The 26,895-nt window shown below is 37.1% G+C and overlaps 1 protein-coding gene across 5 annotated transcripts in view; it reads left to right on the top strand.

Moving 5' to 3' along the window:
- The window catches only part of tcf25 (transcription factor 25 (basic helix-loop-helix)), a 171,313-nt gene that overhangs the window by 87,939 nt on the left and 56,479 nt on the right, over positions 1–26,895 (top strand). For all 5 annotated transcript variants that reach the window (XR_007926298.1, XM_051871405.1, XM_051871404.1 and 2 more), the window contains exon 12: positions 8,176–8,335. Coding sequence is in view for 4 of the 5 variants with exons in the window: in XM_051871405.1 (XP_051727365.1) it covers positions 8,176–8,335 (160 nt within the window). In the remaining variant the exon portion in view is untranslated. The remainder of the gene's footprint in view (positions 1–8,175; positions 8,336–26,895) is intronic.

The following is a 26,895-nucleotide window of genomic DNA, read 5'->3' as shown; positions in this document are numbered from 1 at the left end:
GCATGTTACAAAGATAAGGGGGGGCCAAGCCATGTAAAGATTTAAAAGCGAGCAAAAGAATTTTGAATTTAATACGGTAAGCAACTGGAAGCCAGTGAAGATCATACAAAATTGTGGTGATTTGAGCAGAACGCTATGTATGGGTAAGTATTCTAGCAGCAGAGTTTTGAAAGTATTGTAATCTGGAAATGGAGCTGGCAGGTAGATCAATGAAGAGGGCATTACAGTAATCAAGGCGTGATGAGACAAATGCATGGATGACAGTTTCAGCGTCTTTGATAATGATGAAGGGACAGAGTTGGGCAATGCGACGTAGATGAAAAAATGCCGATTTGGTGATAGTTAATATGAGACTGAAAGGAGAGGGTGGAGTCGAAGATTACACCTAATTTTTTAACAGTACTAGATAATTTGATGTGAGAACCAGCAATTTCACAGGTGAAATTGGTAGGAATGTTACTAGTGAGTGAGGGAGTTTCAATAAAAAAATAATCTCAGTTTTGTCCATGGTAAGTTTAAAAAAAATTCAAATTAAGCCAATCTTTCATTTCTTTCACACAAGCAGAGACTTTGTCAGTTTGGGCAGGTAGAGCAGGTGTACAGATAGAGTATAATTGAGTGTCATCAGCGTAAAAGTGATAATTAAGACCATAACCATAAGATCTGACCAAGTGGTATTATGTAGATTATGAATAATAATGGCCCAAGAACGGATCCCTGGAGAACACCTTGCTTCAGGGGGAGAGTAGGTGATCGAAAATCCTTGACTGAGATGTAGAATTGTCTGTCAGAGAGATAGGAAGAAAACCAAGAAAGAGCAGTACCAGAAATACCCAAATCTGAGAGACGAGAAATAAGTAATTCATGGGAGACAGTATCAAAGGCAGAGCTGAGGTCGAGTAGCAGAAGTATAGACAGAGAACCAGAATCACCAGAAAGTAGTAGATCATTCACTACCTTTACAAGTGCAGTATAGTCATTATCCCTGACCTTTTTTCTCCACTCATTTTGGGGATTGATTTCATGCTGCACGCGTCAGTTAGCATTCATATCCCGTCAAAAAATGTAATCTTGGACGAATACTCCCCAGGTGTGTGAGGTTTTGAGCGAGTGGGTTGAGGCTTCGGAAGTTGGAAGCTTAATGTTTCTGGATGTCTACCAGTCTGCTAGATGAGAAGGTTAAGATGACTTGTCTAAAAAGTGAACAAAAGGGAAAATTGCTGGATCTCCTTAAGGACTTTTAGAGCTAGTTTGATGGACACTTGGGTCATATCTGTTTGGCAGAGCATGTAATCAACACTGGATTTCCTAGCTCGAGAAAAATTTCTTACCACTTTGGATTTGGCTCAAGGGTACTGCCAAGCGTCAGTGGAGGAATAGTTGAGACCAAAGACTTCTTGCACTGTGGCCTATTTCATTTCAAAGTTCTCCCTTTTGGGCTCTGTAATGTAGGGCTGATCGATTTTGGAAAATCTAATTGCATTTTTTTTTTTTTTTCTTACTCTCTTCTCTCCAACGGAATTGACAGTTTGACACACACCAACTTCCTCTCACTCACTTGTCTCATTTGCTCAGACTCATTTGCTCCAGTTGTTACAGGGCCCGAATTTTGCTGCGTGGTTGCAGGTATTGCACATAATTTTACTCATTCTTGCAGGTTTCGCACTCATACCAAAAGCACATGCATCACTGATCTACCGTAAATAGGTGGCAAGCACATAGAGCAGCCTCTCAAACAGCTTGCGATTACCAGATTTTCATGGCTTATTGCACTTAAATGGCCAAATACACACAAAATTGTCCCAGGCAAATACAGTCAGTTTTGGAAAGTAAACAGTTGAGAAAGAAAACACATTTTGTGACACTATATTGGATCTATGCATAACCTCTTAAAGTGACAGCAGCCTAATAAACCTGCTGCCGTCTGTCATGTTAATCAGAGAACAAAAGACAGAGGAAATCACTCACGGCTCTTGTATGAATAACTTTTGTAAGTTTAATTGTAAGCATTAATCTGTATTTCAGTCATGACAACTCTCGGAGTGAATAGATTTCAACCAGCATTTATTGGCATGGGACATGAAATGTACATAGGCTTGATTTTGGCAGACAAGATCTGCTATGCTGCTGCTGAGCAAATACATAATTTGTTCAGCTTTGTCAAAATAACAGCAAAGGAAAGGCTGCTGCAAGATGGTAGAACCCCCTCAAAGCAGTGGACCGCTGGGCTGTGCTATCCAAAATAAAGCATGCCTAAAAACCCCCCACCCAGCAGATCTGAATGCCAAAATATGTGTGCTGCTGCTCCATAGAGCTGTGTGTATTGCTATCTATGTGTGCCTGGGCCTGCTTTGCAGAGTTTCGGTCCATCCGACACCGCCAGGTTGCACCTCAGACTGTCCAGGAGCTCAGTGATGCACTGGTCCAGATCTGGGAGGAAATACCCCAGTACACCATCCATCGTCTCATTAGGAGCATGCCCCGATGTTGTCAGGCATGCATACAAGCACGTGGGGGCCATATAAACTACTGAGTACCATTTTGAGTTGCTGCAATGAAATTTCAGCAAAATGGACTAGCCTGCTGCATCATTTTTGATTTTTGGGGTGTCTTTGAATTTAGCCCTCTTGTAGCTTGATAATTTTCATTTCCATCAAACGATGTGGCATCCTTTCGTTCCTAACACATTACCCAGTCCATATCAGTATAGATATCCAGCATGATATTTTTCCCCATTGAGATCTGTGTTTTCAAAATGTTTCATTAATTTTTTTGAACAGTGTATGTGTGACCCTTTGTTGAATTTGTCAGTTTTTGAGTGCTTTAAATGTAAAGAGAACTGTTTTTTGGACAAGGTAATGTTGACCATAGTAAGATCGTTAACAGGATTAAATGATTAGAATTTGCATGTGAATTCCAAGCACCTTAAAAACCCATAAACAGCTGTGGTTGTTGGGGAAGTCTTCACGATACCGTTCAATAGCAGTCGAATAGCAGGATGCTTGAAGAGGCTTGGTGCGCTGAGGTCCATGCAACAAAGATGAAACTGAATGCCTGCCAAAGTAGCTTTGATGGAAGGGGGTTGTAATTTGCGGGAATTAACACAGTAGACCATGAAGGCAGCTAGTACTTTAAGTTTATTGGAAAATGTGAAGGCAGCACAAAATAGAGAAAAATACGACCAAGTTCTTTTGCTTCCGCCAGATATTAGGTGAGACTATTTAGTCTAAAATCGTTAGGCGAAAAGAAGTGCATGGAGCACTGAAAGGAAGGGTGTCTAGGAAGAGGGAGCAAAATTCCTGAAATTTAAAACGGGAAAGAGCGTCAGCTTTATTATTGTAAAGACCTGGAGTAAAAGTGGCTTTAAGAATGAATTTCTTTGTAATACTAATCCAGATGAGGCGTCTGATTAAACGATTGATGAAAGGAATAGCTAAACGACCTTTGTTGATTATTTCTACAGAAACTTGGTTATCGCACAGAACTGTGATCTTTTTTCTAGACCATTTATTTCCCCAGAGTAAGCATGAGATTACAGTGGGGTAGATTTCGAATAGCGCAGTAGATTTTTGATCAGATGCAAGATTAAGGATCTCGAAAGGCCATTTATACATGAACCACTTGTTCCCAAACATCCTTCTGAAACCTATGGATGGAGCAGCGTCTGTGAAAAAGCTGGAGCTGGAGGTTTCAAAAGTGTTATTGTAAAAGAAAGAGATTCCGTTCCATTCATTGAGTAAATGGGTCCAGAAATGTAATTCAGAAAGACAGCCTTCATCTAGCGTGATTAGATCATGTAGAATGGTAACGATTTTTGACAGATCTAAAAGTCTGGATATGAGCGCACAGCCATGGGGAATAATAGGCACTGCAAAAAAAAAAGTCTTAATAGGGACAGCATGTCGTGTTTTAAAAGAGATCTAACAGTCTGGAATTCTGAAATAATTTGGCGAATGCATTTGAGCTTTTCCCCTGGAAGAGATGCTTGCATTGCTTTGCTATCCAGGATTATGCATGAGTAGATGGGCGTTTACATTTGTTTAGCAGGATCCAGCACAAAGCTTCCAAGAGACAATGGAAGATCTTAGGGCTACTACGACAACTGAAAGTTAAACGTACTGCATTGGAAGTACTCGGAAGCTTTGTGCTGGATCCTGCTAAACAAATGTAAACTCCCTTTTGTTTTACATTTATTAGACTATTTTCTCGTGGTCGATTTTCCCCAACTTTCCCGCTGATTGCTGTCTATCTAAACTCAAGGGAATTTTTTCCAAACTAAAAATTCCTCTGTCAAAAGAGAAAACTATTTGACCATCAACTCAAATCAAATGAGACTTAGAGGAATGAGTAGTAATAAAAGTGAAAGAATGCTTTTTAACTTTTTTTGTCTTCTTCTTTTTTAACAGATCAGAACGTCAATACATTTAGAAGGATAACCTCTTTCGAAGAATTTCTTTTTCATGATTTTTGATTTTTCTATAAAATCTGAGTCAGAATAACATCCTCCGCAGTCTAAAAAACTGACTCTTAGGCAGTCACTTTTTTAAAAAAAAGTCAGATGGAAGCTGGTCGCAAGCAACAAAGTGTTGCGATCCGTTTCTTTTGTAAACAAAGTCGTAATCAACTTGCCTTCATTTTTTTGTACCCACATATCGAGGAAATGTACTCTGGAAGCATTAACTTCCAAGGTGAATTCCAAGTCATCAACAAAGTTATTTAAAATAGACACAGATTCTCAAACCTCATTTTTAATCTCCCAAAAAAATACAGAATATATCATCAATGTATCTATACCATTTGATGATGCGTGAACAAAAATGATTTTTTTCCGAATTAAATACATAACAATGCTCAAAAAAAAACCCATAAATAAGTTGGCATAATTAGGGGCAAAAATCGAACCCATTGCCGTACCACTAATCTGAAGAAAAAAAATCTAAAATAATTATATTTCAGAACATATGAAGCCATCTCAATCAAAAACTCTGAAGGTGGTATATCGTCGCCACGTGCCGAGAGATGTCGTCTCAGGGCATTAAGCCCTCTCTCATGTGTAAGATGTTAGTATATAGACTCGTTATATCCAAAGTTAATAATAAAGACATATCAGGTAAATCATGTAACTCAGAAATCTTATTAATGAAATCAGTAGAATCCCTAATGTAAGATGGTAACGAATGAACACATGGTTTAATAAAAAAAAAAGTCAACATACTGAGATAAAGGAGATAAAAGGGAATTAGTCTGTGCCACAATTGGTTGACCTGGGGGATCAATTAATCTTTTATGGATCTTGGGAAGAGTATAAAAAACAGGTCTAATCGGATGTTGGCAATACAAAAAGTCAAACTCTGACTGGGATATCCAACCTTGTGTTTTTGCATTCTACTGTTAATGAAATTTTGGTAGGCTACATGGTTTTCACTATGAGATGGATAGCTTAATTGTTATATAATTCAGATGGGCTACAGGTTATTTTTATGGTACACCAAAAAGTGTTTATTTTTAAATGTTATCGTTGGTACATTTTAAGATCCGTGTAAAATTGGCATCCATTCCTTTTACCTTTTTTAAACCACAAATGAAATATGGAAAATGCGGTTTCTTCTTTTTTTTATTTTAACACTGATTAATAGAATTTGCAGATACAAGCTAATTTTCCTTATGCATTATTATTTTATTAAAAATAATAGAAATGATATACAACTTGTTGTTTAATATGTAAATATGCAAAATTTAAATGGTTAGTTCACCCCAAAATGAAATTTCTGTCATTAATTATTCACCCTCATGTAGTTCCACACCTGTAAGACCTTCGTTCATCTTCGGAACACAAATTAAGATATTTTTCTTATAATCAGTGTTGTCTTATATATGGAACAATACGCTAAATTGTATTTATTGTAGTTTGATTATTTGTTCTTATTTTCTTTATTTTACCATAGTCCTTTTTCTCTTGAACATGGCACTTACCAAACCATACCAAAACTGTGACCCTAAAACATAACCAAACCATGAGTCATTTGAACCATTACACCCCTAATATCTAGCCCATACAAAAATGTATGTATTATTTTGACATGCCAATTTAATTATTTATACACATTATATCTCTTTGTATAAATCTATAATTTACAAATTACACATACATTTGATGTCACTAATATAACAAAAGATATAGACACTCACCTCCTGGTTCAGCCAGGACTCAGAGATATTCGTGTTGTGAGGCAACAGTGTTACCCAGTGAACCACTATGCTACCCTGTGTGAGAGATATAAATGCAGGGGTTCCATCAGAGATTGATTTTAGGTGAGACAGAAGTCTTTCAAAAGCCTTCATGGCCACAGGGGTAAGAGCAAGAGGCCTTTACAATATTCATTAATAATATACAATAATAATATAATACAATATATAACAGTATAATACAATCAATATATTAGTGCATATATATTTTGCATATGTATAACTCTATAAGAAATTGTTCATTTTATGGATTTCAGTATGTTAAAAGTATGTGGAAATACAAATGGGGTAAAAATCCTGAATATATTCTATTTTATGTTCGGGTTTCTAATAGACAGCTTATTGTAGATGTATCTCATTGTCATTGTCATTTTGGCACAAAACCTTTCAGTTCAATTATCTGTCAGTATAATAATAAAACACAAATCTAAGTCACAAAGGAATGGCTTCAGAAGAAGAATGTTTTGGAATGACCCAGTCAGAGCCCAGACCAATATATATATATATATATATATATAATAAATATATATATATATATATATATATAATAAATATATATATATATATATATATATATATATATATATATATAATAAATATATATATATATATATATATATATATATATATATATAATAAATATATATATATATATATATATATATATATATATATATATATAATAAATATATATATATATATATATATATATATATATATATGTAACCCTCTTCGTTGGTGTGCTCCCCCAAATGTCTCTGCGTTGTGTGATATACTGGGTGTAAGAGGAGGACACCAAGACCGTCGTTGTGTCACAGCAGTGAAGCTTTCTTTTTATTTGTCTCGTACACATCAGCCACTTGTCACAAAGGAAGAGCCTTGTATTAATTCCAAATTAACATCAAAACATTATATATCAAATTACAACAGGCAGCAAAATAGCTGTAGCTGCAGCCAATCACATGGTTGCAAACTAAGGAAAAATAAACAACAACATACAAAAAACTAAAGATAGATGTAAAATATATGCAAAATACAAATGATACAAACCACAAAATACACAAATAAACCTTGAACACAATACAATATAAGGAAAAATATACTCCTCCACATGGAATTTACAACATATGAAATAATATCAGAAATACGAAACCATCCATCAAAAATAACTGCACATATACGTTAGTAAACCTCTCTAACAACAATATATCTCTTTATATAACACGGATGGTCAAAATAATCATATACATTTATAAGATAACAAAGAGCAGGGAAGACCCTCCTTACCTTGTCACAAAGGAAGAGCCTTGTGACCAACAACAGCTCCACCCATGTAAAGAGGGCACAATCAAACAATGAAACACAGCTCCCCCCTACTGCTGGAAGAACATATTACATCTTCCCCACATATATATATATATATATATATAAAAAAAAATCGGAATGACTTGAGGAGGACTGTATACTGGAGCTCCCTCCACAATACGTTCAATCAGGACCTCTTTTGTAATTAAAAGTGGGGGACAAAAATGGACAAATCAAGATGTGCCAAATTGATAGACTCATATTAAAAAAATGACTGCCAAGTATTAGTTGAGGGGTGTGTACACTTGTGCAAACAGGCTATTTTAAGTCTTTTTTTTTTTTTTTAATCAGAAAAAGATCTGACGTTAATTATCTTGGATTCATTTTTACATCTCAAAAAGCTGCATTTTAACAAGGGTGTGTAGACTTTTTATATCCACTGTACTTATTTGTAGGTTTCAATCTATGAGCAATCTCTGACCAGTTACTGAAATATCTTCTCAGCATCTTTCACACCACAAAAATTCCTTTTTGGTGAATAGTTGTCTTCAGTGCCTAAATAATACACTCTTCACACTATGGTACTTTTTCACATTGACTTTCTCTGTACTTATGCCTATTCAGGTCCATCGAAATCTGTCCCAGCTGCCAAACTTTTCCTTTTCCGTGGCTCTTTCCTACTATCAGCTGAGCCAACAAGAAGACATTTCACCTGTGGAGAACCAACAACTAAAGGAGAAATCCAATGTGCTCCTGCAGAACGCTCTAATCATGTTTCCTGGTGGTGAGTTTCTGATTACTTTATAACACATTTCCCACATTTATTTGAACTTAAAGGTGTCATGACATGTTTTTTTGTATTATTTTAATTAGGACTGTCACAATTTCTCGATTAAATTTGAGTACTCTATTTTAAAAAGTCCTTGATTGCAATTTACCCATGTCGAGTAACAGGCAAAATACCAGAAGTGGTGCCTTCCACACACGAGAATCCATGAACCACATTATTTGACCATTTTATAAGGCTGCACAATATATTAAAACCATACTATAGTGCTATTGTGAATTCAGTTAAATATATGCCCTGCGGGTTTATATCACTGATTCTTGAGATAAACATGTCCTATACACATGTCCTTTTTATGTTAAAAATAAATAAATTCATCAAAATTCATCTTAAGTTAAATCTAAAGGAAATCTGGATACTCAGGACATTTAATTGCTTTTATTTTGTTATTTTTAGTAATTTTGTTAGTATTATTTTAAATACATGCTCTAAACATGGAAATACATGTAATTTAACTTGTCCTCAACATGAGGTCACAAAGTAAAACTGCCAAACAAAGTGTTTAAAAATGAAACAAATTCAAAATTATACATTTAAATTGAAAGGCAAAGATCTGTAATATATCAGACAATAGTCAAGTCAAGTCACCTTTATTTATATAGCGCTTTTTACAATGCAGATTGTGTCAAAGCAGCTTTACAGTGATAAATGGTATATCATTTTGGCTGCACAGCAGCTCTTAAAGAAAATGCTGTCAATGTAGGCAGATGCAAAGCACTGTTGAATATCAAATGTCAAGTGTCCCCAACTAAGCAAGCCAAAGGCGACAGCAGCAAGGAACCCAAACTCCAACAGGTGACATCAGGTGGCAAACAGGTGGCAAATAGGTGTTAAAATGGAGAAAAAAAAACCTTGGGAGAAACCAGGCTTAGTCGGGGGTGCCAGTTCTCCTCTGGCAAACAGTGCTTTGTTACGATTCAGGTAGTTATCATAAGCCCAATAGGATCGCAACATTCAAAGTATTTATTCCAGTTCAATCCAGTTCAATCCATCGTATTCATCACGCCGGTATGGATGGTTTGTTGAGGAACTGTGCCACTGGCTGTCATGTCGATGAGGCCTTCACAATGGATGACCTAGTTGACTCAATCTCTGCTGACACTTCAGGGGTGCGTTGTGGTCGTGTCAAGGCGTAGGTCCTCAATCTCACCTGGATATGGCCTGGATCCGGTTGACTACGGTAAACCTTGGGATAAACAGAAAGACTAATATTAGCGTAGATGCCATTCTTCTTCTGATGTAATGAGTACATCTGGTGTTATAGGAAGTGTTCCCGGTTCAGGCTGACCTAATTTATGCAGCCTAATAATCCTTTAACGGATTTGAAAAAATAAATTGATAATGTGTTATGTGTATGCCAGGTTAAAGAGATGCGTTTTTAGTGACTGACAGAGTGTTGTCTGCTTCCCGAACAATGCTAGGAAGATTGTTCCAGAGTTTAGGTGCCAAATAGGAGAAGGATCTACTGCCTGCAGTTGATTTTGATATTCTAGGTATTATCAGCTGGCCTGAATTCTGAGATTGCAATAGACGTGAAGGACTATAATGCATTAAGAGCTCCCTCAGGTACTGGGGAGCTAAACCACTTAGTGCTTTGTAAGTAATTAGAAAGATTTTAAAATCTATACGATGTTTAACAGGAAGCCAATGCAGTGTTGACAGAACTGGGCTAATATGGTCATACTTCCTAGTTCTAGTAAGAACTCTAGCTGCTGCATTTTGTACGAGCTGTAGTTTGTTTAACAGGCGAGCGGAACAACCACCCAGTAGAGCGTTACAGTAATCTAGCCTTGAGGTCATGAACGCATGAACTAACTGTTCTGCATTTGTCATTGAGAGCATATGTTGTAGTTTAGATATATTTTTAAGATGGAAGAATGCGGTTTTACAGATGCTAGAAACATGGCTTTCAAATGAAAGATTGGTATCAAAGAGCACACCCAGGTTCCTAACTGACGACGAAGACTTAACAGAGCAGCCATCAAGTGTTAGACAGTATTCTAGGTTATTACGTGAAGAAGTTTTTGGTCCAAAAATTTGAATCTCTGTTTTTTCTCAATTTAGTAGTAGGAAATTACTGGTCATCCAATTTTTTATATCAGCTATGCATTCCGTTAATTTTGTGAATTGGTAAGTTTCGTCAGGGCGCGAAGAAATATAGAGCTGAGTATCATCAGCGTAACAGTGAAAACTAACACCATGCTTCCTAATGATATCTCCCAAGGGTAGCATGTACAGAGTGAACAGCAACGGTCCTAGTACTGAGCCTTGCGGTACTCCATATTGAACTTGTGATCGATATGACATCTCTTCATTTACTACTACAAACTGATAATGGTCAGATAAGTATGATTTAAACCATGACAGTGCAGTTCCACTAATGCCAACATAATTTTCGAGTCTATTTAATAGAATATTGTGATCAATAGTGTCAAATGCAGCACTAAGATCCAGTAACACTAATAGAGAGATACAACCACGATCTGATGATAAGAGCAAATCATTAGTAACTCTAATGAGAGCAGTCTCAGTACTATGGTACGGTCTAAATCCTGACTGGAAATCCTCACAGATACTATTTCTTTCTAAAAAGGAACATAGTTGTGATGATACTGCCTTTTCTAGTATTTTTGACAGAAAAGTGAGATTTGAGATCGGCCTGTAATTGACAAATTCTCTAGGATCAAGTTGTGTTTTTTTTAATAAGAGGTTTAATAATAGCCAGCTTAAAAGTTTTCGGTACGTATCGTAGTGATAAAGATGAATTAACGATATTAAGAAGAGGATCTATGACCTCTGGAAGCATCTCTTTCAATAGCTTAGTCGGTATAGGGTCTAACATACATGTTGTTGGTTTTGATGATTTAACAAATTTAGACAATTCTTCCTCTCCTAAAGCAGTAAATGAATTGATTTTTTCCTCAGGGACACAACAATGCACTGTCTGACGCGGTACTGTAGTAGATGGTTGCATGGTTATAATTTTCTCTCTAATATTGTCAATCTTGCAAGTAAAGAAGTTCATAAAGTCATTACTGCTGTGCTCTTTGGAAACATCAGAAGTTGAAGCTTTATTTCTTGTTAATTTAGCCACTGTATCAAATAAATACCTAGGGTTGTGCTTATTTTCTTCTAAAAGTTTTGAAAAATAGGCAGATCTAGCAGTTTTTAAGGCCTTTCTGTACTCAGTCATTCTCTCTCTCATGAAATGCGAAAAACTTCTAGTTTTGTTTTCTTCCAGCTGCGCTCCATTTTTCTGGCTGCTACCTTTAGGGCTTGAGTGTGCTCATTGTACCACGGTATTGGATTAATTTCTTAACATCTTTTTTAAACGCAAAGGAGCAACTGATGTGCTGGAAAAGACAGAGGCAATAGTTTCTGTTGCAACATCGAGGTCTTCTAAGCTATCTGGTATGCTAAGGTGATGAAACTGATCAGGAAGATTATTTATAAAGCGATCTTTAGTGGTAGAAGTGATGGTTCTACCATATTTATGGCAGGGAGGCAGTTTAGCAGCCTTGACTAAATGTAGTATACACGAGACTAGATAATGATCTGAGATGTCGTCGCTCTGCTGCAGAATTTCAACGGCATCAATATCGATTCCATGTGACAATATTAGATCTAAAGTATGATTACGACAATGAGTGGGTCCTGACACGTGTTGTCTAACTCCAATAGAATTTAGAATGTCTGTAAATGCCAATCCTAATGCGTATTTTTCATTATCTACATGGATATTAAAATCACCAACAACAAGGACTTTATCTGCAGCTAGTACTAACTCCGATAGAAAATGAGCAAATTCTTTGATAAAGTCTGTATGGTGTCCTGGTGGCCTGTATACAGTAGCCAGCAGAAATGTCAACTTACATAATGTTACATAAAGTACCATCACTTCGAAGGAATTATATTTGAAAGATTTTTGACTAATACTGTAAATATTACTATAAATTACAGCAACACCTCCCCCTTTGCCTTTCTGATGAGGATTGTGTCGATAATAATAACCTTGAGGGCTAGACTCATTTAAAGTAATGTAATCGTCTGATTTTAGCCAAGTTTCTGTCAAACACAGCAAATCCAGATTATTGTCTGTGATAATATCATTTACAATAAGTGCTTTTGAAGAAAGGGATCTAATATTTAACAACCCAAGCTTTTTCATTTGTTTATCAGTATTATCTCTATTTTTTATTTGTTGAACATCAATTCAATTTTTACCATTAAATGGGTTTGGAAGTTTTTTGTTTTTACTAATTCGGGGTACAGACACAGTCTCTATGTGATAATATCTAGGTGTAAGAGTTTCTATGTGTTGGGAATTATCTGACTTCTGTAACGTGAGGCAGCTAGCAGACGGTCGGTTTAGCCAGTATGTCTGCTTCCTGACCTGGACCCCAGTTTGTCATGTTTCAGCTCTAAGACTATGTGCCATATTACTAGAGAGAAGAGCAGCACCATCCCAGGAGGGATGAATACCATCTCTTTTCAACAGGTCAGGTCTCCCCCAAAAACTTTTCCAATTGTCTATGAAACCTATATTATTCTGCGGACACCACTTAGACAGCCAGCCATTGAGTGATAATCTGCTATCTCATCACTCCGACGAACAGGAAGAGCAGATTACTTTTCCTGACATTGTACTTGCGAGTTCACACACCTCTTTAATGTTAATTTTAGTGATCTCCGACTGGCGAAGTCAAACATCATTAGTGCCGACGTGAATAATGATTTTAGAGTATTTACGATTAGCATGAGCCAGCACTTTTACATTTGCTTTGATGTCAGTTGCTCTGTTTCAAAGTATTTGCAGTATTTGCAGTTCTTTTGAGATTCTGTAAAGAATGACCTTATATTTTTGCTCTATAACTTCAGAGTTGCCTTCTTAAATGTAGTTTAACACTTATTTTTCCTGTAAGTCACATAAAACTGATAAAAATGTTTGAAAAATACCATTCACTTAAGCATACTGTATCAGTGATTCATATTTCAGCCACAGAAATTAGATATTTTATTTTTAATTTAATACATTTATTGTTATTATTGGTCGCACCACATGATGTGTGGTCGCTCCAAATGACACGAAGACCTTAAATATAATTGAAAATCTATTTAAAGAGATCAATAAACAATCAATTTTATACAAAAAAAAAAAAAGATTTAAACCAGATTTTATTAAAATTTCACAGAATTTTCATGAACACAAATTTTATAAACATTTTTTTATATTAAAAAATAATCACAAGTGCACCATTTAATTTAAGTTGACTTTCATTTAAGTTGAAATTAATTAATTCTTTAATTTATCAAGGACACATTAGGCTTAAATTGATCAAAAGTGACAGTAAATACATTTAAAATTTTACAAAAGATTCTATTTCTAATAAATGCTGTTTTTTTTAAACTTTCTATTCATCAAAGAATCCTGGCAAAAAAAATATATCACAGTTTCCACAGAAATATGAACATTGATAATAATCAGAAATGTTTCTTGAGCAGCAAATCAGCATATTACAATGATTTCTGAAGAATCATGTGACACTGAAGACTTGAGTAATGATGCTGAAAATTCAGCTTTGATCACAGGAATAAATTTCAGTTTACTATATATTCACATAGAAAACAGATATTTTAAATTGTAATAATATTTCTCTCTTCTTGCTGCAGGGTCAGAATCAACACCCAGCTAACAAAAAAAGGTCCCCAGAACGTCCCCTGAATGGCCTCTGCGAATGTCCCCCGAACGTCCATGTGTAGGGTCCTCTTCGTGTCCTGCGGACGTTCACGGGGACGTTCACAGGGCGTTCAGCAGCTATTCGGGATGTTTAGGGGACTTTCGATTAAGTCCTCCTAATGTCTTTTTTTTTTTTTTTTACTTCTAGGTTAACAAAAGAAAACAGACACGTTGTAAGGAGCAAAATAAATTTTTTTATTTATAAATAAACAATTATAAAGGTGTTGTGCTCTTTCCGTGTGTGTGTGTGATAGGCAAACATGCAGTTGTGTGTGCACGCGCGTCTCTCGTTGTCAGCTGTGGGGTTAGTCCGATAGTTCCGTTGGCTGGCTTCTAACCTAAAACGACAAAATGAACACATTCAATAATGTTATGATTTTACATGTCAAGGAGTATTAAAAAAAAAAAAAATGTTACTGACAATTTGTATTTCGTTAGACCAAGATTAGCGCACATTTGAAGAGGCCGTTAATGGGCTTTTTTTTTTTTTTTTTGCAGTGTTACTAAATGGAAATAAAATTTTTATCACCATTAGATAATGTAGATAATAATATTATACCAATAATAAAAGGTTATTAGATAATAGGCCTAATAGGCTAAAGCTAGCTTCGAAGTGTTCATGTTATAACGGTCAGCCACACATGACTGATAACAACTTCAGCAAACGTTTGTAAAAGTAATCTTGTCATATAATTTAAACTTTACAAGATAAACAGTGGTTACGGTAGCTAATGTCTACTAAACTAAAATTTAAAATACCTTTTCGGCCGACGAAAGAGAAAACTCAAGGCCTCATCTGAGAAAATCACCGGCAGGACCGTTAACTCTCTAAGCAGCTGGGCGTTGCCATGGATACATGCGCGTACCCTAAAGAATGACGTCACACGATCACTTGCTTGTATCTCCCAGTGTGGCTATATTACACTTTTTGCCACATGCTATACCTGTATTAAGGGTAAAAACTAAAAGGAATTTTTTTCTAAAATAACTTTTCTTTAATAAAACCATGTTTGTCGCCTGACCAACGTTTGACAGGTATTTATGGGTATAGGAATTGTCTTACCTGTGTTATTTTCCAATTTCTTTGCCAGCAATGTGCTTTTTCATTCTTCATCTTTTCTTTGGCTGCATTCATCAGTTTAAGTCAATAACATTATTTTAGAGCTCCGTGGGATTAAATTTTCTTCATGCATGGAAACACATAATAAATTGCATAGGGTGAGTTCAGGGTGATTGGGACACTTTTTGCTATTGAGATGACTTGGATAAAATGTCCCATTCAGCCTGAATTCACCCTGTCTTATATTCAGTAGCCTACTGTTGAGGGGTATCATGATTTTGATGTTTAAAATGATAACTGCTGAAAGCACTCATGATCTGATGACATCTTTAATTAGTTTGTAGGTTGAAGTTACTCTATTATTTTTTTTCCAGACAGTATAGGCTAACATGAAAGTTGTTAAATTTTAACATTTACTTCATTTTACAATAAATCGGTCATTCTACAGAAACGTCCACTTTTCTGTCCCTAGACTTTACAGAAATATTACACTTGAAAAACACTTTAGGATTAATTTTTTTTTTATATTTTAATATGAAACAATGTTATTTAAACAATTATACCTTCTTGAGCCATCAATGTGGCAATATTTGTTTTTTAATTAATTATAAAAATGAATTAATTATAAAAAAGTGCTCGTCCCCACAGTCATGTACAGAGGGAAAGTGCTTTATTTTCAGCTCAGAAACAGGTTTTTCTACCATTTCAAATACAATAATGTATACATAACTATCAAATATATGATGTAAATGACAAAAAAAACAAATGCTGAATAAATATTATAAAATATTTAATGAAAGTCAGTGCTTCTCACAGGTTTGAAATATACTTGCGGTGGTAGCCGGGTGAAAAATCCTCCTATTACCCACGGCACAGAAATGATCTACTGCATGTGACAAACAAATAATTTGTGATTTTTAACAGTATTATTATTTTTTGAAATTAATTTTAATTACATAAATTACATATTAATTACATAGCATACTGTTACATTTAATTACATACTAATATTATGTATTATGCATTGTAAATTATGCAAAATTACAGCATTTAAATGGTTCTCCTTTTCATATGTTCTCCTTGCTATGTCATATAGTGTCTCTCTCAGTGAATGGGACACAGATTTTACTAGTAAAAATTATATAATGAATATGTATCAAAAAATGTTCTTAGTCTTTTCTTCCTGTGGGGGAGACTACAATAATTTACTATGAATTAAATGGAAATCAAATTAAATACAATTTATTGTTTAACCAAAGTACCAATAATGCCCAGAAGAAGAAGAAAAAAAACTTAGCTTGTGACTTAATTATAAACAAGCCCCAAATATACCGGGACTCTTATTTTGAAATGTCTACACAATTGCGGGCTGATCATTCATATTCTTACAATCGTCTAAAACATATTATATAAAGGCCATAAAGTTGACATTGTCATAATTCATCAACTTGAGTTCATTAGCAATCGCTTGGCATAAATGTGCGCTATTCATTGACTGACAATCACTTTGAAGCAGTCTGAAGCGCTGTTGCGCGTGCCTGTAGAACGTGCAACAGCGCCGCCTTGTGACTTTTTACTAATTACCAAACTGAAATGCTCTAAACAATTTTTTTTTTTTTTTTTTTTTTTTTTTTTTTTAACATTTTTCTCTTATTGTACAATACAAACATAAACTGTCTGAAATATTTTTTATAAAATGACCCAAATTGCATAAAAATCTATTCCAAATCTAAGACATATATCAAAATTTACAGGCACAGAATTGGCCACCTAAACACAACAAGCTAGCTTCCCACAAAATGTCACTATGAAATTTGTAATAAAAGTATATATTTGCAGAAATATTCATTGTTCATTGAATTCATTGTTTTTTTTGTTTTTTTTTTTGAGGTCATGCTAATTAGTGCAGAAAATGAATTTGAATAAATTTAGAGTAATTTCAAAGACATTTCCAAAACAGTTATGGCCGGACGGTCGCACCACGTGATATTTTGACACATTTTAACAGAAAATTACAAATAACTAATGATTGACAATATGCATAAGGCCTATCATTAAAGGGTTAGTTCACCCAAAAATGAAAATTCAGTCATTAATTACTCACCCTCATGTCATTCCACACCTGTAAGACTGTTCATCATCAGAACACAAATTAAGATCCAAAAATTCCAATGGCTCAGTGAGGCCTGCATTGCCAGCAAGATCATTTCCTTTTTCAATGCCCAGAAAGGTACTAAAAACATATTTAAAACAGTTAATGTGAGTACAGTGGTACAACCTTAATATTATAAAGCGACGAGAATATTTTTTGTCCGCCAAAAAAAACAAAATAACGACTTTATAAAACAATATCTAGTAATGGGCGATTTCAAAACACTGCTGCATGAAGCTTTAAAGCTTTACGAATCTTTTGTTCAAATCAGTGGTTCGGAGCACCAAAATCACGTGATTTCAGTAAACGAGACTTCAGGCTTGTTCGACTTCATGCAGCACTGCACAGACCGATCAGCGGCTGGCTTGAAGCAGTGCATGCTGGTTATAAATTTTGTCTGACTTGAGACAGTGCTGACGCCATGTCACTGTGACATATGGCATCAAAGTAACGTGTTTTGTGTTCATTCTGAAAACTTAAATTCCACTAATGCTCACAAATCTGTATTTTTATAACAGTTAAAGCTCTTTTCATGTAGTCGCGATGTTATATTGTGTTGTATTTATAAAAATAAAACTGATAAAAATGTAGACCCTGGTATTTAAATAGAACAGGTTTATGTTGAACTTTATTCATGTATAAACAAACGCTGTAAGCAGTAAAGTGTTGAATGAAAATGTCTATGAAACATCTGTGTATTAGTCAAATATTGCATTTATTTCACTTCAGCTGTGATAAACTATGCAAACGCAGCACGAGCATCACTACGGGAAGCAGAAAGTGTCCAACTTCACGTCTCCGTTTTCAGCTCCTCCCCGACTGCACACGGCTACTCTCGCCAATCGGTTGCATCCGGTTGCAGCCAATGTCGAACACACCTTTCGTAAAGTTGTAAATCCATCTGACTGATTTCTCAAGCGAGGACAGTACAGTAGTCACGGTACTTCTAACTCCTTAAGGTAAACGGGTATAAAATGCTCAATTAATGCTGAACAATAAATCTAAATAAAATTGAAATCGCTATATGGCATAGTGATTATGAAAGTGCTGTGGTTTGTGGATGACTGACAAGCGTGAGTCTGGAGAAACAGGCATTTATTTATTCATTCTCAGTGTTGAGAAACGTAGCCTACATGTGTTGATAATAACTAAAGGACCTTATTATTTTACATATTTTGTATGAAAACTAGCGCGTGCACACAGAGAGAGTGAAGATCATTGTAAAATGAAAATTGACGTGCTAGGTTTAAAATTGGTTCTTGCTTGTGTTTTCTTCTGTCAAAATGTCAGAAAACAATTTGCATTATCCATCCCTGTTTTTAAAATTTGTTACATGTACGCTTTACCGTTAAAACAGCCCCTCGTTATATGTCGGACTCAGCTTACTTATACTTGATATTCTTGAATAATCTATTCATTTTGCTCCTATTGGTCCTGTCTATTCATTGTCAACTGTTTTCTATAAATATGTTTGTATTGGCTAACGTTTATTCAGCTAATACTTGTCTTGTTTATAATGTGCAGTGATCAAATTCAAAGACAGCACGTCACAAATATAAACCTTTTTTTTCTATGGGATTTAGTATCATATTTGGATATTGGAATAATAAATTAGGTATTTTAAATGAACACACAATGTTTTTACTGTTTTCTAAGGATTTCTTAATTTTAGACTAGTTGACTAGTCATTACAAAACGTCTCAGGTTATGTATGTAACCATGGTTCCCTGAGAACAGGGAACAAAACGCAGTGTCTTGTTACATACGTAACCTGAAACGCTCCCTTTCGAAAGGGAACTCTACACTGCGTTTGAACGCATATGGGGAACGATATACCCACGCCGCCATGTTTGAGGGGAGTGCATGCCAAAGATGGCTAGACAAACGTCAGAACTAGCCACTTCAACTGGGGGGGCGGGGGGCGGCGGGCGGCGGCCTGTGAAGGCCACACACCTAGAAGAGCTTGCTTGCTGATAAGTAAGATCCCACAAACATGGAACTCGTTCAGAATGAAACCGAGTCAAACTAGCAGATAGGACTGTAGAGCACCCACATAACAGTCTACCTCAACACATTCCGACAAGTAGTGTACTCAGTAAAAACACTTTTTACTCTTTAATCAAGAGGAGTACAAACTTATGCCATCATGCTCTGAAGGATGCCCAAAAAAGGGCCTACAACTCCAGAAAGACACGTGGCGTCAGCTCGTGGCAGTGTCTAAACTCTGAGGGAGCTAATGTGATAACCAAACTCTCCAGTGAAGTTAACCAATTTAACTCGACCTGAGCTAATTTAATCCACACATTCCACCAGGCAATGTACTCATTAAAACACTTTTACTCTCTAAGCAAGAGGAGTACAAACTACGCCACCATGCTCTGAAAGAGGCCCAAACAGGGCCTGCTACTCCAGAAAGACACAGGCGTCACCCAGTGGCAGTGTCTAAATTAAACCACACATTCCACCAGGCAACGTACTCAGTAAAACAGTAAAAACACTTTTTACTCTTTTAGCAAGAGGAGTACAAACCTACGCTATCATGTTCTTGAAGAAGGCCCAAACAGGGCCTGCGACTCCAGAAAGACACGTGGCGTCAGCTAGTGGCAGTGTCTGAGCTCTAAGGGAGCCATATATGAGAACCAAACTATCCAGTGAGGTTAACGATTTAGCTCAACCTGAGCTAAAATCTACACATTCCAACAGGCAATGTACTCCGTAAAAACACTTTTTACCCTTACAGTAAGGGGAGCACAAAGAATATATGCTGCCATGCTCTGAAGGAGGCCAGGGGCCCGTTTCAGAAAGGAGGTTAAGTGAAAACTCTGAGTATGTTAACCCTGAAATGAGGGAAACTCTGGGTTTTCCGTTTCAGAATGTGAGGTATGTCAAACCCGAGAAAGCAGGGTAAGTCAAGCCCATTTCTAAAAGAGAGAACTTATACTCAGAGTCAGTTACCATGGTAACTTACTCTGTGAACCTAACCTGGTCAGGAGCAGGTTTTCTTCAGTAAACCCAGAGTTTCTTTCGGTCTCCTCCCCTTTTTTAAAGTGCAAGTGATGTTTAAATAGTTCATTCATTCATTCACGCTGCAAAAATGCTTTTTTTTACTAGTATTTTTTGTCCTATTTCAAGTACAAATATCTAAAAATTCTTAAATCAAGATGGATTTTAAGAAAATTATATAAGATATTTAGTCTTGTTTCCTGGGGGAGATCTAAATTAAGTGCATTTTACTTAAGTAAAATTATCAATATCTGCCAGTGTGGTAATAAAAATAATCTTAATGCAATCGGAAAACAAGATTATTCGGAGTGTCTATTACTAAGTGCATATTTACAGTAGCCCCGCCCACCAATGTCACACAAGATTAAAAACAGCGCACTTGACTAATGGCATCAGCGTTGTAGGTAGTAGCGTGTTGGGTGCAAAGAATTAACTTGTGACACGACTGAACGGTTTCGAACCCGCCTTCTGCCGAGTTTACACTTCTATCTTTTACTATCACATAAGAAAGGCATTTATTTTCAATGAAAATGAAGAAAATGTTCTAAAAGTGGAAGTAAATTGCCTAATGAGTTTAATAATGATAAAATCATTTACACTCTTATTATTGCATCCTGTTAATGTACAACAATACTGAAGTGCAAATAGTATGTATCTGCCAGTATAAAATATAAATAGCATCTAATTACTATTTACACTTATTGCAAAGAACTGCTACTTTTAGCCTACATGGTAAATAGAACATAATTTGCTAAATAAAAAAAATGCACTTAAATTACTATTATTTTTTTCTTTTTTTGCGTGTTGGATCCCATGAAAATGAATATTAGTTCAATAGCTTATCGTTCTGCCAGTTTTCACATTTGATATAATAACAGTGATAAGAATTAAATTTGCATTGACTCAGAAGTATGCAGACGTCATTTTGTCACGTGCTGTTGCCATGGTGAATCGTAATATCGGAGCTCCGTTGATCCTGGCTTTTCATAGTCATGGTGCACGCGCTTAACTCAGAGTCAACCTACTCACCTAGTCGATTGAACTAACTCAGTTCAGCTGTTTTGAAACAGAAAACTCAGAGTTTCCCATTTCAGGGTAAGTCAACTCAGAGTTCAAGTTTTAACTCCGAGTTGGTTGAACCTCCTTATTGAAACGGGCCCCAGAACCGGCCTACTACTTCAAATAAACACGGGCATAAACCTGTGGCAGTGCTAGTTCTAAGTGAGCAAAACTCTGACTAAACATCTACCAACAAAACTTGTGATACAATAAGCTATTGTGCTCTGAAAGAGGCCCAAAACAAAGCCTTCTACTCCAAACAACACAATCAACGTCTTGTGGCATTGTTCAAACTCCAAAGGGAGCTACATAAGAACCAAACTGAATAGTGAGGTTCACTAAACAAACTCAACCTGAGCTATGCATTCCAACAGGCCATATACTCAGTAAAAACACTTTATACCCTTATTAGCAAGGGGAGTACAAACTTAGTCACTATGCTCTGAAGGAGGCCAGAATAAAGCCTACTACTACAGAAAACAGGTGCTAACCTGTGGCAGCAATAGAGTTATTGGGCTCACATTGTGTGGGGCAAAATAGAACTAGAGCATTAACAGCCCTGAGAAACAGGGGAATGCTTAACTTTTTATTCATACTACCCTGAAATTGAATTTCAAGGGTGGGTGCTTTTCACCAAAGACAGATTAGACATCTGTACTGAACCCTAGGGAACAGGAGCTAAATAAAGCTAACACTGTTTCACTCAAGCTTGAATCTTAATTCAAGGGGTTCAGGGGAAAAGACTAAACAAAGTATAGAATTAAAAGCTCTAGAAAAGTGGGGCCACAGCAACACTAGCATTTTCTTATTCACATAGTGATAAGGGGCCTACCACCTGAGACAACGGCACCAGGGACACTTAGCAATAGTCTGCTACCTTAGCTGCTATCTATCTTGCACCTACACCAAAGGGGTAATGGGCCTTGGCCTGACAAGTATTATAAGAGGAGGCCAGAACTAGGAAAAACTACACTCTCCTGACAGGGGTAGTAATAAAAGGGGTGAAATGCTTCAGTATATCACCTAAACCCTAGTCCCAGCCTAGGCCAGCTATAGCTGTGGGCCTGTAGGGCCACACATATGCATAGATCTGCCTGGGGCTAAACTCTCGATAGAGAGGAGGCAAACTCTGAGAAATAAACAAGAGCTCAGAGGAGCGATGCTCAACCCAAGCCAAACAATGTCAGGCGGCCCCAAAGGCTTAACATAGATCTAATGAAGTAAAGAGTGCTAATCCCTAATACAAACTCTAGCTATGACCAGAGGAGAAAGCTACTCTACCATATGGTGGCTGTAAAGGCGGCCATATTGCCAACACAAAGAGATAAATCGTTCTAGCCAACCTAATGGAACTTCATGTCCTTAATTCCCCTTCTCTTTTTTACACACCCAGGAAAAACTACACAGGAAACTAAGGTCAATATATTTAAAAATATAAATATAGACCAAGCTCATTCCTGCGGCTCGAAGAACGGAGACTTACCATCATAGAAGGATGGAATCTATGGTTCTTACAAGCCTGAAAGAGCCCCTTCACTATCAAGCCAAAAGGCGAGCCAACAGAACATTTTTATCATGGGCCCAGCCCTTGGCCTGATTGTAAGAAGCACCTGGGAAAAATATCATTACTCAGGAGGTGGAAGAAGAAAGGAGAGGGTAGATGTGACTACCCTCATGGAGAGGAAATCAATCACTGACGCTGCTGGCATCTGTAATTGATTACCTCCCTCAAATCTTTCTTCTTCCTAGAGTCCTGCCTTCTCTGGGACCTACTCCGAGGAGGAGGAGGTGCTCGAGAGGCGATACTGGACTTCTGGCCCTGTCTCCGATGGGCCAGGACCTCCTGTCTGTCTGGGCCCAGAATCAGATCTGAGCGGTATGCAGGTTTTTAAATGCTGCCGTTGATCCAGATCCTTCAGCAGATCAGCCTAGTAAGCCTATAACACTGCCATCATGTATAAGGCAGCACCAGTCTGACCCGCTGCCGCGTATGCCCTGCCATTCAAGCGAGATGTAATCTTAAAGAACTTCGAAGGCAGGACCGGAGCTTTTAATGTCTGTGCCCGCCCTGTGACCAGATAGTTAGCAAACATCTCGTCAATAGGGGGCATCAACACATACCCATGCTGGCTCATTCCCTCAACATTAGTGAAATTAGCTCGCTGATGTCTGTGAATATGAGCCAAGTATGGATTCTTCCATGCCTTCTCGATCTCCACATATAGATCAGGAAGGAATGGAAGGCTCACGGGGGCTGCCAGATTATGGTCAGAAAGGAATCGTATGTCGAGCCGTCCGCGTGCGGTCCCTTTCTTAACGAACTCTCATGGCAGCTGCAACCTTGGGACATCTCTTTGTAGTCTCTGTATTCAAATTCCACAATAGTCCAAAGAGAGCAAAAAATCCCAGGATTAAGGGCAGTCCAACATGTCAGGTTATACAGTAAACCCCTTTACAATCCATGGAATATCTTCTCTCATGCACTAAGAGAACCCTCTGTTTCAAATAAAACAAACGAAAAGGATGAGATAGACTAAAATAAAACTTATAATAAAGGTCTTAGCCAGCCCATCACTATCCAACATAAGAGAAACAAAAGCACTTACATTGAGTGTAACGAAAAAATAGGGAATAAAAAAAATAGTCTTTCCTCAAAATAGGGGATTTTGCAGACAAGAGCTAAAGCTAGCTCCTTGCTTCTGCTAACACATCTAATACCTCCTTCTTTGACTTAATATAGGGCACATCTTTGGGGAAAAACTAACTCCCTGTTGCCTGTCTATTAAAAAGTTCATGATCCATGAAACTATACCATGGTTAAAATTAAACTGATTAATAAGTTTTTGCCCTAAAATAACAGGCTGCAGAAGATTAAATGCAGATGAGAAGTCTACAAACAAAAGCCGAGCAAAAGCCCCACTGTTTTCCAGGTGACGACAAAGAGCATTTAGCAAAAACAACTTTGCATCATCTACGCCTCTTCCAGCGTGATATGCAAACTGCAACGGATCTAGGACTGGTCCAGCAACCTTCATTATATACTTCTCTCTTTTTCAAAAGCCTTCATGACCACCAAAGAGGTCAAGGCAATAGGACGGTAGTCGTTCAAAGATTCTGGCTTTAGCATTTTTAGGTATTGGTACAATAATTTAACTTTTCCACAAATCAGGTACCAGCCCTAGATCTAGGGAAGACTGAAAAAGTAAGTGGAGGACTCCACTTAGCTGTTCAGCACAGTGATTCAAGGTTCTACCACATATACCGTCCGGCCATGGGCCCTTAAGTGGTGTGGCCTTCAACTGTCTCATTATATTAAATTAATTAATTTTACAATTATTAGAAGAACTCAAATTATTTTTAAAAACTGTTCTCATCATCAAATCTCATCAACTGCAAATGATGTATCGAAATGAGAAAAAAATTCATTAAACTCGTTAGATAAAATTATATTAGTGTCATAATTTTACATTGATACATGCCGATTTGATGCTAGTGTGCTTACCTGCAGCCTTATTCTTAATTCCTTTCCAAGCAGATTTAAGATTACCTTGCATAAACACACCCTCAATCTTATTTTTATGATTATTTTTAGGTATTTTTTATTGCCCTTTTTACTTCCCTATTTATCTGGGGGGTTTTTTTGGGGTTTTTTTCTCATTAGTCCCTGTGAGAAATAATCTCTTCTTCATATTCAATATACTCTTTAACTCCTTTGTGAACCAAGGTTTGTTATTAGGATACAAAGTGATCATTTTTTGTAGGTATAACAGAATCAACAGAAATGGTAAGCAACAAATTCCAATTGGTGCAATCAAAACGACCCTTCAAAACTTCAATATTAGAAGGTGACCATTCTTTAACATATCATACTTCTCTCTTAACTTGCTTTACAATAAGAATGTACACAGAAGATAATAAAACCAGATTGTGATCAGCTGAACCAAGAGGAGGTAAAAACAGAGACCTGTAAGCTCCCGGAATCGGGCCATAACATCTGTCCAAGACTTCGTCAGCACGAGTTGCGCATGTGACATATTGATGGTAGCCTTTTAGATGTTTGTCTATAATGCAATTGTTAAAATCACCTAAAACAAATTTAGGTGCATCTGGGGATAAATTATCCAGTTTATCCAGGGTGTTTTTAACAGTCTCAAAAGCCACGTCGAAGCTGGCCCGAGGGTGTATATATACTACAATAAAAAACAACTGAGGGAACTCACGAGTGAGATAAAAAGGACGTACAGAAATGACAATAATTTCAATGTCCGAATTACAAACCTTGTATTGTACTATTGCTGTATTACACCAACTTTCCTTAATATAAACACGCACACCTCCTCCGCGTCTTTTCCCCATTACATGTTTGTCTATGTCCAGCCGGATAGGTGTTCCAAAACCCTCGATCCGTAAAGTACTATCGTCAACTGAGTCATCCAGCCAAGTTTTGGTGAATGCCATCATGTGCGTGTTTCTGTTTTCGTGCATAAAACTCACATTGGCTTGTAGGTCGTCAAGTTTATGGCGAAGCGAGCGTACATTGCCTAGGAGTACTCCAGGCAGTGGGGTAAATCTTTGATTGTAATATTTAGCTTGACGTGTCTGTGATCTGGTAACATTCTCTCTTACCCTTTCTAGTAGGGCTTGCTGACGTTCCACCACATCACATTTCTGCTGGAGTGTGATCGGTGCTTTCCTGCCAGGCGGAGTTAATTGCAAATTGTAATTCGGGTATCCACTTGTCCTAACCTTGATGATTCTTTGTGACAAAGGAAGCGACCATGGTCTTGAGTGTTTTGTTCACTCTCTCTCAGTTAGGTTGGTTTGGGGGTGGTACGCAGCAGTGAGCTTTTGTATAACACCCCACTGCTGGCACGTGGTGTTGAGAAGAAGAGAAGAAAACTGTGGTCCTCTGTCAGATACAAGATATGCTGGGGTTCCCCAATGAGTGAAAATCTCCTTGGTGAGGATGTTGGCAATCAGCTAGGTTTTGGCAGATTGCATAGGGAATAACTCAACCCACTTGCTGAAATAATCAACCACAACAAAAAGAAACTCATTCAGCCTTGTACTTTTTGGGAATAGGCCCATCAGGTCAATACCTAACATATAGCCAGGCTCCACCACGGCTGTAGACTGCAAGTATCCCGTCAGCTTAGTGATGCAGGGCTTGTACTTTTGACAGATTTGGCACATCTTACAGTGATTCCATACATCCTTATGAATTTCTGGCCAATACACAACATTCAGTAGTCTGCATAATGTTTTCATACGTCCCAAGTACCCACTTAAAGGACTGTCACTAGCGAACTGCAAGAATTGTTGCCTGAGACCTGTGGTCTGACCTTCTTGGCTGTCTGGGATGCATCGGGACAGGAAGTCATTGTGTATGACATAATGAACGTGCTTGTGATCTACTTGAGTAAGCCTCGCCACATCCCATAATGCCTGAAGCGCATGGTCCTCCTTTTGACCTTATCCTATTTCCT

The sequence above is a fragment of the Ctenopharyngodon idella genome, chromosome 18 (assembly GCF_019924925.1).
Source record: "Ctenopharyngodon idella isolate HZGC_01 chromosome 18, HZGC01, whole genome shotgun sequence".
Classification (NCBI taxonomy): domain Eukaryota; kingdom Metazoa; phylum Chordata; class Actinopteri; order Cypriniformes; family Xenocyprididae; genus Ctenopharyngodon; species Ctenopharyngodon idella.
The sequence above is the reverse complement of the archived record's forward strand: the minus strand, read 5'-3'. Positions and strand labels throughout refer to the sequence as shown.